The sequence below is a fragment of the Xiphophorus maculatus genome, chromosome 12 (genome assembly GCF_002775205.1).
Source record: "Xiphophorus maculatus strain JP 163 A chromosome 12, X_maculatus-5.0-male, whole genome shotgun sequence".
Lineage (NCBI taxonomy): Eukaryota > Metazoa > Chordata > Actinopteri > Cyprinodontiformes > Poeciliidae > Xiphophorus > Xiphophorus maculatus.
The window spans coordinates 12,369,300-12,383,243 of record NC_036454.1 but is presented as its reverse complement, the minus strand read 5'-3'; the positions used below and the strand labels follow the sequence as shown (position 1 = coordinate 12,383,243).

Sequence of the window (13,944 nt, the reverse complement as noted above, 5' to 3'; positions counted from 1 at the left end):
CACCAATGTAAGATTTGTGTTTTTTAGATACAAAAAAGGTAGCCCAGTTCTGAGCACTACTTAACTTGCTTTACTGATCAAGATTAATCCCTTCTGATTGAAAATATAGTGCTGTCTGATTCTGGAGGCATGAACATCCAGCTCGATCATGAATGATGCTACACTATTACACTATTGCTCTAACTTTTATTGTTCAATATATGTGGCTAACACACCTTGGTTCACCATCTCAGCTGCCATCGCTAAACTATAACCATAGGTAGACTGCAATTCTAAAACGGCACAAAAACTCGATATCATTGTTAACAACTCGTCTTTCTGTTCGCCAACTGAATGAATGAAAGAAATGTATCTTTAGAAATCAAACTCAATGGGACAAAACCCAGATGGAGAGGAATTGAGCGGAATTGCTTAGGTCAGGTTAAATTAAACCTAAAAGCATTGTTTAAACTTTTTTGGATTCATGTTAGGCTTTCAGATTTCTTTTGTAGGAAAATGGCCAAAACTGACGTCACATTGCCAAATAACCTAGTTTAATTGCAAAAGTTCTCCAAATACATTAGATTGTGGGGATGCCTGTTGATCACAACTTACTTTAGGCAGGGGAGCAACTACTTACTTTCTGAGGTGTGCGAACATGTCATCGGCGCCCCTCTCCCCACTATGACATAAACTTGTACAACTCATCTTTAATTAAAGTATCAATAATAATAAATGTACATATATGTGGATAAATTGCTGCCTACAGGGCAATTCAAAAAGAATGGAACAAAAAACAGGGCAATATTTCATCATTTAATATATAAGTGAGCCAAGGAGCCACTTCTGTTAGTCTGTGTCTAGAACTGCCTACAGGCTGCAGGTCTGAGGCTTTTTGTTAGCATGTTTTCCATCATTCTTATGGGAAGCCTTATCCAAACTGGCCACCCACATTAATAAAATGGTGAAATAATATTGACCACAAAACACTGTATTTATAAAAGATATTAACATTTTTCCTACACAATCCTAACGTTTTTAATGTTGAAAAAATAAGCGGTTTCTCTTCACAATGCTTATTAATTTATTTATGAATCTATTTGTATGATTTGTTCTTTAAATTGCCATTCATATTATTTTTCGGTCTCAGGAAATAACTGAGGGATGAAGAGAGTGATGTCTGGTTCTTTAGGTTCTGACGGGTCTGGGGTTCCTCTCCTGACCCATTCTGTCTGATATCGAACAACCCACTGTGCGCCCTGAATATCGCCGACACATTTTTTTAAAATGCCCCTATTAGACTTCACTGTAATTGTTTAGCCTGGAATGTGTGTCTTCCCACTCACGTCTGTATTTTTGAGAGAGTTTTTGTTTTTAAGAACGGTGTAATATCGGGTGGACATTTTAAAAAGACGCGGGTTGATAGCAGCTCACTGCGGCTGCGTAGTGTCCGTCTCTAGGCAACCGTGACAACAACGTCAGTAGTGGGGTGGGGCGGGGCGGGGGTCCTATTTAGGTCCCGCAACGACAATTTAGCTGACCTTTAATATTTCCCGTGTTTAGTTTTGGTCATTATTATTACACTTATTGTTGAGATGTGTGTGATAGGTGTGTCTATCAGATATTATAGCAATACGGAATAAATCGCGTCCCGTATTGGACAACAACAACCGCCTGTCATTTTAGGCTAGCTTAAGCTAACCTGAATATTTACAACTCTTGTTGATACCCTGACATTACTTACCTACTGTCTTTCAACCACTTTGAAAAGCTTTTCTTTGTCTCTCCAGCATCTTTATCCCTCCCCTCTTCCGTTTTCTGTTTTGTGCCCCGGAGTTTTTTTCTGCCGCCCATCTTTAGCTCCCTGTTGTCTAGTGCATTACTACAATTCAAATTTAAAAGAAAAAAAAAAACGCGCCTCAGGAACGTGTGCCCAAACTACCTGTATGCGAGGGGAGAGCGGCTGGCAGGAGGGGAAGGGCGTCTAATCAGTGCAGTTCCTCTGTTATTGATCATTATATACACAAACAGTTGTTAAGTACATAAAATGCTGACTAGAAAAAAAAAACACGTCGTTTTTGCGCCCCCTCTAGTGCAGCGCCCCTATGCGTTGCATACAGTGCATACCCACTTTTTGCGCTACTGACTTTAGGGCAGGGAGCTCAATACGTCGATCGCGATGACCGGTCGATGGGAAGGTTTTGAGACGATCTCGGCAGTAAGGTGACAAACGCTGCTAAGACGCTGAGACCAGCACTTCGTCTTCTGACAGGCTTATCAAAATATTCACTAAGATCCTAAACGTTTGTAGCTTCATTAAAGAATAATATTAAATAAAAAAAAATCAACATAACGTGTTAAAATGAATCATTTCAGTAATTATTGTTCAACAAGGTGTTACGCAATTCAGTGCGTTTCGATTCCATTAACAAAACAAAAACGGCGACTCAAAGACCGACTGACTAGCAGAGCAGGAGTTTAGATTAGTTACTCAGCCACCGCTGTGTTCATGTTTTCCACACCATCACAAATAGCTAACCAAAATACATTTTTGTTATTAGTACATGTTCATTATAGCTATACCAGTAATTTACTTATTTTACCCAAACCAGTTTGGTTACAGGTTGAGGGAAGTAACTTGAAACTGGTTACTCAACAGTGATGCATGGCTTCGTATTCTTCCACAACCACTTGTTACTGTACACATGATTCTGGAAGCAGTCTAGGTTACAAGTGCAGACCATGACCGGTATCAAGTGAACAAGTTGATTTTTGAGTAGTGGAGTGCAACAAACAAACAACCATGTGTCTGAGAACATTCATGCTCATAAATCCACTGAAAAAATATACTACAGCTTCCCCCTCTTATCTGCTCCAAAACGTCTCACACTTTAACCTATACTATATATATATATATACACTGCTCAAAAACATAAAGGGAACACTCAAATAACACATCCTAGATCTGAATGAAAGAAATATTCTCATTGAATACTTTGTTCTGTACAAAGCTGAATGTGCTGACAACAAAATCACACAAAAATCATCAATGGAAATCAAATTTATTAACCAATGGAGGCCTGGATTTGGAGCCACACACAAAATTAAAGTGAAATAACACTACACACTGATCCAATTTTAATGTAATGTCCTTAAAACAAGTCAAAATGAGGCTCAGTATTGTGTGTGGCCTCCACGTGTCTGTATGACCTCCCTACAACGCCTGGGTATGCTCCTGATGAGGTGGCGGATGGTCTCCTGAGGGATCTCCTCCCAGACCTGGACTAAAGCATCCGCCAACTCCTGGACAGTCTGTGGTGCAACGTGACGTTGGTGGATGGAGCGAGACATGATGTCCCAGATGTGCTCAATCGGATTCAGGTCTGGGGAACGGGCTGGCCAGTCCATAGCTTCAATGCCTTCATCTTGCAGGAACTGCTGACACACTCCAGCCACATGAGGTCTAGCATTGTCCTGCATTAGGAGGAACCCAGGGCCAACTGCACCAGCATATGGTCTCACAAGGGGTCTGAGGATCTCATCTCGGTACCTAATGGCAGTCAGGCTACCTCTGGCGAGCACATGGAGGGCTGTGCGGCCCTCCAAAGAAATGCCACCCCACACCATTACTGACCCACTGCCAAACCGGTCATGCTGAAGGATGTTGCAGGCAGCAGACCGCTCTCCACGGCGTCTCCAGACTCTGTCACGTCTGTCACATGTGCTCAGTGTGAACCTGCTTTCATCTGTGAAGAGCACAAGGCGCCAGTGGCGAATTTGCCAATCCTGGTGTTCACTGGCAAATGCCAAGCGTCCTGCACGGTGTTGGGCTGTGAGCACAACCCCCATCTGTGGACGTCGGGCCCTCATACCATCCTCATGGAGTCGGTTTCTAACCGTTTGTGCAGACACATGCACATTTGTGGCCTGCTGGAGGTCATTTTGCAGGGCTCTGGCAGTGCTCCTCCTGTTCCTTCTTGCACAAAGGCGGAGGTAGCGGTCCTGCTGCTGGGTTGTTGCCCTCCTACGGCCTCCTCCACGTCTCCTGGTGTACTGGCCTGTCTCCTGGTAGCGCCTCCAGCCTATGGACACTACGCTGACAGATACAGCAAACCTTCTTGCCACAGCTCGCATTGATGTGCCATCCTGGATGAGCTGCACTACCTGTGCCACTTGTGTGGGTTGTGGAGTCCGTCTCATGCTACCACGAGTGTGAAAGCACCACCAACATTCAAAACTGACCAAAACATCAGCCAGACAGCATAGGTACTGAGAAGTGGCCTGTGGTCCCAACTGCAGAACCACTCCTTTATTGAGTGTGTCTTGCTAATTGCCAATAATTTCCACCTGTTGTCTATTCCATTTGCACAACTGCAGGTGAAATTGATTGTCAATCAGTGTTGCTTCCTAAGTGGACAGTTTGATTTCACAGAAGTTTGATTTACTTGGACTTATATTGTGTTGTTTAAGTGTTCCCTTTATTTTTTTGAGCAGTGTATATATATATATATATATATATATATATATATATATATATATATATATATATATATATATATTAAAAAAACACAGAAAATTGCCCAGAGCAAAATCACTTCCAATGCTTCCAGAGGTTTCTTTTTATGTGTGCACGGCTTGTCTGGGTGAACGTCTTTGCTCTGAATGACTGACTAGTCTGCAAGTTCTCTGCAATCTGAGCCCGAGGGAAGTCATAATGTGTCAAAGGGTGTCAAATCCTTGCAGATGAATTGTTTCCTGCCCTAATACAAGCCTCTGAAGTGTTTTCCTATTCTGGACAATGTAAGAAAATGTGATGAAACTAAAAGAAAAAGATAAACCCATGAAATGGAAAATCAATCTACAAGTTGAGCATTTGAAAATAGAGAAGACAAAATTACAAGATGTTTAAAACAGTGGGTGGGACAGTAGTAAGTCAAATGTCACAAAAATAATTCAGGAAATGTTTTAAAACATATCTATTCTTTTAAACACCTAAACGGACAAGCTTGAATTAAATAACCAATAAAAGCAGAATCACACATGCGAAAAGATACCTGCACACGCATCAAAGCTTTACATTGTAAAACATGCAAATCTGCTAAACACACTTCTTTTTCACACACACACACTCAAACAGAAACTCACAAAAAGCCATGTAACTGATTCCACAGGAGCAATGAGCACTGTGGATAATTGGTAGCACTATTGTGCTGCCCTTCAATAGGATGGTTACCCAAGAAGCCTCATGTTCATGTTCATGTACATTTGCTTTGAAGGTGGTGGACACAAAGCGCTGAACCCTGCCCAGAACAAAGCCCTGGGAGACCCTGCTTCACCCATAGATGTCTTTCAGGAAGCGGACTCCGCAGATAAATGATCTTCTTGCTTGTTACAGTGTGTATTCTTTGTGCAACTCTGTCGGTGTGTTTACGTGTAGGTGGAGACGAAAAAAGGGATGGGCAGTGTGTTATTTTGATCGCAGGATGTGTTTTGTCAAAATAGTTTAACACGTCTTTTACGATGATGTAAAGCTCTTGGCTATGGAAGTCTTTCAAGAATAAAAGAATAAGGTTTGTGCCTGTGCAATATTTTTCTCTGTATTTGAATGATTACAAAGGAATGGTTATTTTTTCAGTATTAATTAAAACATAATTGCCTACATGTTGAATTTGTATAGTTTTTAGACAGTTTTTAATTCATTTTCCAATAATGCCTTCTTAGAGTTTGCATGTTCTCCTTGTGCATCTATGGGTTCCCCCTGGGTACTCCAGGTTCCCCCACAGTCCAAAAACATGACTGTTAAGTTAACTGGTCTTTGTTGATTCTCATTAGGGATGAGTGTGTGTGTGCGTGGTTGCTTGTCCTGTCTGTCTCTGCGTTGTCCTGCGATGGATTTCCTGACCTGTCCAAGGTGTATCCTACCTCTCGCCCAATGACTGATGGAGACAAGAACCAGCACCCCTCACGAATCTGCAAGGACCAGCGTGTTAGATAATAGATGAATGGACTTCCAGGGGAAAAGTAAGAAAATTAACATAATATCTTTATTTTGCAGTTTAGATAACCTTTCAAAAGTATTCATAGCCATTGAGTGTTGGTCTGATCTTTGAGAATCTAATCTAGAACGTAAACATGCATTGATGTAAACCATTTCATTGTAGCTCTGCCTGTATGTGTAAGGTTGTTGTCCTGTTAGGAAGTGAACCACTATCCCAGTCTCAAGTCTTTTGGAGTATTTAACAGGTTTTATTTGGTATTGTGGTCCAGTATTTTGATCCATTCATATTCCCATTAACTTTACTCAACCTGCTTATGCCTCTTGAAGCAAAGCATTCTAAAGGCATGATGTCGCCACCATCATGTTTCACTGTGTGGGGATAATATATTTAAGGTTACAATGTTTATCTTGCAGCACATATAGCATTTTCCACTTAGGGCAAAAGGTTAATGAGCTCATTTCAGAATTTGAAAATATTTTTCTTTGACATGTTTGCTTTGTCCCAACAGGATTTCACCAGACGAATACAACTTTAGCTTTCTCCCTCTTAGTCTTCAATAAAGGCCAGAGTATACTACTACTATGTGTCCTGTCAACAGATTATTGCAACTGAGCTGTGATCTTTGCAACTTAATGCCAAGTTTCTTACTGATCTGCATGTCGATGAATGAATGTGTGCATGTTAGGGAAGGCAAATGGGTAAATCCGGCAATAGCTTAAAGCATTATGAGTGGCTAGCATGACTGCAAAGGTACTACATAAATTCAGTCCACTTAGCATTTACTAATTCAGTGACTTCTAAAAGTGATTGGCTGAAATGGATTTCTGGTTATAAGACAAGCATGGCTGAACCAAGAGACACTTAACACTTTTTAAAATTATTTTTGATCTATAAATCTTTGTAGACATTAAACTACTTTTTTTGTTAATCTTTCACATAAATCCCAATAACTCTTATTGAAGCGTATAGCTATAATTTCACAAAGTGTAATAATATTTTTAAGGGGTCTGAAACTTTAAGAGCCAGCTTATCGTTCAAAGTTTTGCATCCATTATGTTGTTTAGTCATAAACACTATTTTCTTTTGATAAACGTTAACCTGTAAGGTTGGAAATTGCTTCATTTACTTGAGCATTGCACAGCTATGGGGAAATGCATGCTCATCAGTGAGTGAGATATTCCAAGACAACCCTGGTGTGTACTTTAATTTTAGGCCAAGGTAATCTTAGGTTCCCATCCTCATCACCTCATCCAAAACAGAATACAATATCACTGAGATACACTTATTGAAATGTACATTAAAATAGTTTTTGAAGAAAATTGGGTTATTAATTGTGCAGGCTGGCCTGAACAAAATATGTGTTTTACTTATTTCTTTGTGTTTATACTCATCTAAAATATTTCTCTATGGGCTGTAGCAGTGCAGGCAGTGTGATTTGAAAATATTTCTTGGTTTTAAGTGCAATGTAAGGAGCGCTTTTTCAAGGCTTTGCTAAATGTACCCGATTCAATACGATTAAATGATTTTTTTTAAAAAGTTTATGACATCAATGTTTATGATTTATCAATATGTAGATTATTAAAAAAGAAGATTGATCCTATGCTGTCATCAGCTAAATTTAACTAACACCAGAATATGTTTTCATTGAACCACAATACACATTTGGCTTTTATTGTTTGCAAGTGCTCACGCGACTGTTTTTCTTTTCTATTTAGGTAACTAGTGTTTATTTAGCTTTTGCAGGACTTCCAGTGAAACTCATTAACAATTAATAAGAGGACCTAGTTGGAGCATGCAATGCAACAGGTGCTCATTACATCACGGCAACATTGCATGTTTGTTTGTGTGACCAGTCGAGGTTACGCTACACTACATGATAACACGGGGCTGCATTGGTTAATGAGAAGAGAGGCCTGGAGGCTAATTTCAGGATAACACTTAACAAGGGGGCGGCTATGTTGCAGTTGATTCACTTGAAAGGAAATTAACTGATCTGAACATTATCAATTTCTTACTAATTCTTACAGCCTGTAACAACCCACTATGTCCCAAGTTGCTTTTGTCTCAGCTCTTTTTTTATTGTTTCTTTCCAGGCACACACTTATTATTCTGCCTCTCTATCTGCCCATGATATCCTCATTCACCACCCTCTCCCTCTCTCTGGGACGGCAGATGGAAACTATGGCCCAGTTCTGCCTTTTGTTCAAGGTCCCCGGAGAGACCTTTTTGGACAGCACATAATCTCACTCATACAAAATGCAAGTGTCTGTCTTTTTATTAAAATGAAAGCAGAGGAATGCAATGCTTTCTGAATATGATTATGGAAATGAGAGTGACTGCAACAGCTTCAAACATTTTGAACGAACCACTTAATGGACCAAGTCTGAACTTTCCACTGAAAAATGTTATTCACGTTCAAACAATTTAATCACTGTAACGTTTAGTGAATGCTGCCACAACACATGAAAACCCCAAATTCTGCTTTTCAGAAAGCAGACTGCATAAAAACAGTAAAAGAGGATTTTTAACAATGCTGGTTGATTTCCAAAAAAAGAGGACTTTAGACAACTGAACAACAGTCTAGTTCAGTTTTTTCTTAGATAAGAAGATTGCCTCTAGTTCAGGAGAAGGCTAACATAATGCAACAGTTGTGAGCTATGTCCTTGACACCTCTGCATGTTTGGTGAAGCTCTGATGCCAGCTAGTTCACATCGTTTAAATCTCCCCTTTGCTTCAAAATCTTCTCCCGGCCTGTTTTTACTCTAGATGCTTGTACAAAAGTTTCTTCAGAACATTTTCCTTTCTATTAACTTTCCAACAATATATTTAGTGCAGGACTGACAACTTAACCTTGTGTGACTTTTATGGATAATGTCAGCGAGTGTTGCCTTGACAACTATCAAATCAGCAGAGTTTGCTCATGAACCTGTAGGCTATAACAGGATATTACTGTTTTCCTTTATAATTGTGCTATATTCTTATTTTCAAGTTGAAGTCAGTGTGGATTTTCATTAGCTGTAAGCCATAATCTTCAAAAAGAAAAGCACTTGATTTGCACCACTCTGTTTTAATGAATCTGAATAAAGTTTTTATTTTTAAATTAAATGACTAAAGTTGTCAATGATTTATTTTTTACTGGCATCCAGCTGTAAAAAAATTATTTTAACTTGAAATGTAAACATTTTAAAGGGTCGTTTTTGGTAGAAAAGCAGGGGGAAAATACAAACAGACTGAGAAGGTAGACCTGAAGTTCAACGTGACACCAAAGTTTTTCTTTCAGTTCTCCTCTTCCAAACAGTATCAACACGCGTCAGTGCGTCTCAGGTTTTCCCCTCTCCACCACGGTGTTGTTAGTATTTTTCATAACGTCTAAGTGTAAATAATTAATGGGCATGCAGTGAAACCTTAACCTGCTCAGCATCCCACCTGTCGAAGACACACGACTTATCCCAACTCCTTATATTTTAAGCCAAAACGGCGTGACAACAATCCAAAGAAAGTTTAAACTCACTTTTAAATGCAAATCATAGGCTAATGACGATCTTGCAAGCGCATGCAGCTTCACTGGTAAAGACGAGTGTTTATTTTGAAGTTGTGCCTCATGGTTTTTTGCACTGAACTTACTCAAACTTTTCTCAAAGTGCAAACCACAAGGACTCGATTTGCCAAAAGAACTTTACATTTGTCAACCATTAAAAAATAGAAAAGAACAGCCTAAATTATCGATCTACAAAACGTGTCCTAGTTGTTTTTGTGCAGAATGAGCAATTACCTCATTTCCAATAGTGTATTTCTACGGTGAATGTTTACGGAAACTTGATATCGTCTCACCGCGGTTCGAACTCGCTGGAGCTGCCTGTGCGATTATACCGAGATACAGCTCTACTCTCCATTAATTGTGTTAATAATTTAACGCAGCATTATTATTTTATCATCTACTCTGAAGAAGCGAGCATAAGGGCGCGAGCTGGGATTGGCTGAAGATAGTGGGTGGGGGACAGGACATTTCATCAGGTAGCAAACAGGTTGTTGACGTTCATAAATAATTTCATAGTGTTTTACTTTTCCGCTCCATGCATCGCTGCATTTTTGCGTCGCACGTGATAAGAAAATAAGAAAACAATCATTTCTGTTTCCAAGCAGCAGGACTTGCTGTCATGAGCCAGTCTCCGGGTCAAATGAAGATACGCCGCGAATATAATGGGGATGGAAATAAACAGAGGCCATGGGATGTACCTGCGCGCGCGCGCGCGTGTGTGGAGTCTTTTCTTTAGTTAGGAAAAGTGTGTTCCCTCTCGAGTCAGGTCCTCGGGGACACAGTGGGGACCCGCGAGCGCTCACCAGCTGACAGCGCGTGCTCCACTGAGGCCATCCAACACCTCAGCCCACGAGCCAACCAACAATAGGCTGAAATTAATGCACGCTCCACCATTAACAAATCTGGTATGTACCGAATGGGCGAGATGGCATCAGTTCAGAGGAGAAAAGAGGATAACTTTTTTTTGCAAAACAAACAAACAAAAAAACAAGTAACAGACAAAACCACAAACACATAAGTGAAAACTTTTAAAAAAAAAAGTAATTTATGTGTCCAGATATTTAAGCTAAAGCCTCATTAGTTTAATGAAACAAAGACTGAAAAGTTAGAAAACATTTAGTTTGATATATAATTATTTGCACGCCAGTTTCATTATATTATAGGTCCCGTTGTACAGAAAAATAAACTTAACTGGTAATCAGCAGTTGGAGTTAAGATGCTCAAAATATTTGTATTATACTTTACAATGATAATAATAATAATAATAATAATAATAATAATAATAATAATAATAATAATAATAATAATAATAATAATAATAATAATAATAATAGATTTAAAGACAAGTTAAATTTTTTATACTCTTTATTTTCAAAATCAAATGAAAATAACAAAGAATGGCAAAACGACTGTGTTATTTTTTTTCTCATCAACTTAAACTATACGGAGTTACAAAAAGCAAAAGTAAGAAACATATAAGCAATAAATAGGCTACAATATAAGCATCATTTAATCTCAGCCAGTGAAAGAAACAAAGTCACACAAATTTCTTCCGTTGATAAAAAAAAAAAAAGAAAAAGAAAAACTTCCAAAAAGGCAGCGATGATGGCTACATTAATTGGGTTACATCTGTTGGAGGTTGGCAGTACTACACTAGCTAACAAAGCACAACTGTATTCTGTGAAGTTTAGGGAAACCAAAATATCGCTGTACTGACAATTCTTTAGCCTCTGGCCCGAATATTTAAAGTGCATGTTCTAAACTTTAGAAGTTGCAAAATAAAATACATAATACAAACGAATTTTCAAATGAAAAACAAAAGTCAAGAACAATTTCAAATTATTTTTACATATACATCTCACGTAAGCAAAAAAGAACGAAACAGTCAATAAAGCCCTGTTTTTGTGGAAGACAGAGTTTTGGTCGGATGGACGTGGGAAATGCCCATGGCGGTGCTGTGCGCGACATGGCAGAGGGGTCGTCCACCCACGTCTCTATGGAAATTTGAAATTGCTGGATTATATATATATATATATATATATATATATATATATATATATATATATATATATATATATATATATATATATATATATATATATGTGTGTGTGTGTGTGTGTGTGTGCGTGGGTGTGTGTGTGTGTGTGTGTGAGAGTGTATGGGGTGTTGGTGTGTGTGTGTTTGTGTGTGTTGGCAGAACCGAATCAGGCCTTTCGAACAAAGTAACAACAGTTATTGCGGACACAGGAAACATTTTTTTTTCTTTGCGAAATGAAAAGCAAAGGAGAAATATTTTCCCTCTGAAGTTACAAGGCTGTAGGTGCGATTGACACGTTTTAATGAAATTTGGTCAATTCTGTTGCAGTGAACTATTTTTATTTAGTCTTTTTTTATTCAAAAACTATTTAGAATGACACGGTGGGATGACGGTGGCTGGGTAGCTTGATTTCCGACAGATCATCTTCTTCACTTGAGTGGAGCTCCATTGCTATTTCATCCGAGTCACTGAAGTGGGAGCGCGGGGAAAACTCCCCGTCGCTTCGTGGAGACTCTTTCCTCCCATTCCCGACAAGTGACGACGAGGAAGAAGGGGAAGACATCGCTTTTTCAACTCTGCCAGTGAATGAGTTTTCTTGGAATGAGGAGCGGAATGGCATCCCGTTGATGTGAACAGGTATGGCATCGCCAGAGAGGGGCAGAGCCACCGCTGTCCTGCAGGTAAGTGACAGCGACTGGGCAGCCCTTTCTTTTGCCCCTTCAAAACCATCTGCGGGTGACAGCAAAATATCACGCTTTGGTGAACCGTCGGAGTTTTCATTGTTGGTGGACACCGGACCTTGCAGCAACTCGGCCAGAGCGTTGATGTAAATCTGCGCCATCTGCAGAGTTTCGTACTTGGAGAGTTTTTTGTCATTGTCGAACGCCGGGATGACGCTGCGCAGTTCGTCGAACGCGTGGTTCAGCCCGTGCATGCGCCTCCTCTCACGTGCATTGGCGGCCACCCGCCTCTGCCTCTGGACGCCGCTGACGGGCTTGCTGGACTGCGCTCTCTGCCTCAGGGGGGCCTCTTCTTCGGGCCCTGTGATGGTGCCTTTGAGGCGGCACAGGTCCCTGACTTTGAGCGAGGAAGAGGAGGGACTCTTGGCAGATCTTCTGTGAATGGGAGGGCTGGGATGGCCCGAGGACCCGGGGGAACAACTCTCTGAAATAAGCAGAGCGAAAAATAACTAGTTAATAAATGACACTAGTTGAATTTCCTTTACGAAAAAGTTTTAAAAGCAACAACAACTAATAAATCAAATGGAAATGATTTATTTCGCGTGTTCTTTATTTTACTAGTCAAAAGTCCCATATCAAAATTCAAATGTGTAAAACATCTAAAACTCTAATTAAAAAAAAAGTATCAATACCTAATCAATGACATTAATCGCGCCTATCTGATGTATTCAAGTGTAATGAGGTCTCTCACCCTGGTAGGAGCCGGTGCTCGGACAGGGCGAGTGCCGCAGGTAGTCGGGTGATGTGGCGTGTGCCGCGCAGGTGCCAGAAGCGTCGGTTAGCCAGGCGCGTGGGTCACTGCCGCCGTCCACGAGCGTATGTCCCGGGTCGTAGCGGGACACCTGGAGTTGATGGTTCCCTCCCCTCTCCACCACCCCGGTGCTGACGCGTTCCTGTTGCAGCGCACACAGAGCTGCAACCTCCCGCGCGCCTTTACTCCACTCTTCCACCGTTAACACATCCATATTTCCAAAATAACAAGAAAACGTTCCCCCTATAACTGTATTAGGAGGTGTTCCTAGGAATTCACAATTGCGCACAGTTTGTGTGTTTGTGTGTGTGTGTAAGAGGCTTTCGGGTCGCGTGCGGGACTCCTTCTCTGGTGTCTCAAGGCGCTGCGTCGGCTTAAAAAGCGGCACGCGTCTGGAAGCCCCCCTCCTCGCGCTGGTCGCGTGTTCACGTCCAATGAGATGTCTCGGTAAAAAAAAAAAAGCCTGAGAGGTGATTATGGGTCGTTGAGGTGGGACTGTTTATGATAACATTACGATTTAGGGAGTGCTTGACGCAAACGGGGTGGTAGGGGAACCTCCCACCGGACGCACGTGCAAGTGATGAGGGGCTTAGTGAAGGAGGGTGCACCGCGCGAGACGTGCGTGGATGAAACAGGATCCTCACCTGACCTCTCACTGCGCCTGTGTTGCGTCTCCGACATGGAGGTGGGGCAGTCAGAAGGGAAAAAAAGGGGCAGCTAGAAAAGTTCAGCAGGGTCAATTGGCCTCCCTAGTTAAGAACCCAGCGATTGGCACTGAATGCGCAGTGTGATTAGAGTGCTGTAAGCGAGTCAACGGGGCTGGATCGCAGATGAATCTTGTTTTATCTGCACTGACAAGTGAGAACAAACAGATTTAATGAATAAAAGTGGTGCATCAA

General features: G+C 40.8%; 1 protein-coding gene across 1 annotated transcript; it reads right to left on the bottom strand.

The window, feature by feature from the left end:
• Nucleotides 1-11,705: 11,705 nt before the first annotated feature.
• atoh1 (atonal bHLH transcription factor 1) lies at nt 11,706-13,474 on the bottom strand. The gene is made up of 2 exons (XM_005795028.2): nt 12,986-13,474; nt 11,706-12,718 (listed from the first exon to the last, which is right to left on the bottom strand). Exons 1-2 carry the CDS (start codon nt 13,257-13,259, stop codon nt 11,922-11,924), a joined length of 1,071 nt encoding a protein of 356 aa, XP_005795085.1. The 5' UTR covers nt 13,260-13,474; the 3' UTR covers nt 11,706-11,921.
• Nucleotides 13,475-13,944: the final 470 nt, after the last annotated feature.

Coding starts and splice junctions, on each gene's coding strand:
- atoh1 (XM_005795028.2), bottom strand. CDS start 13,259: ATGGATGTGTTAACGGTGGAAGAGTGGAGTAAAGGCGCGCGGGAGGTT. Junction 12,719..12,985: donor GAGCACCGGCTCCTACCAGG/GTGAGAGACCTC, acceptor TGCTTATTTCAG/AGAGTTGTTCCCCCGGGTCC.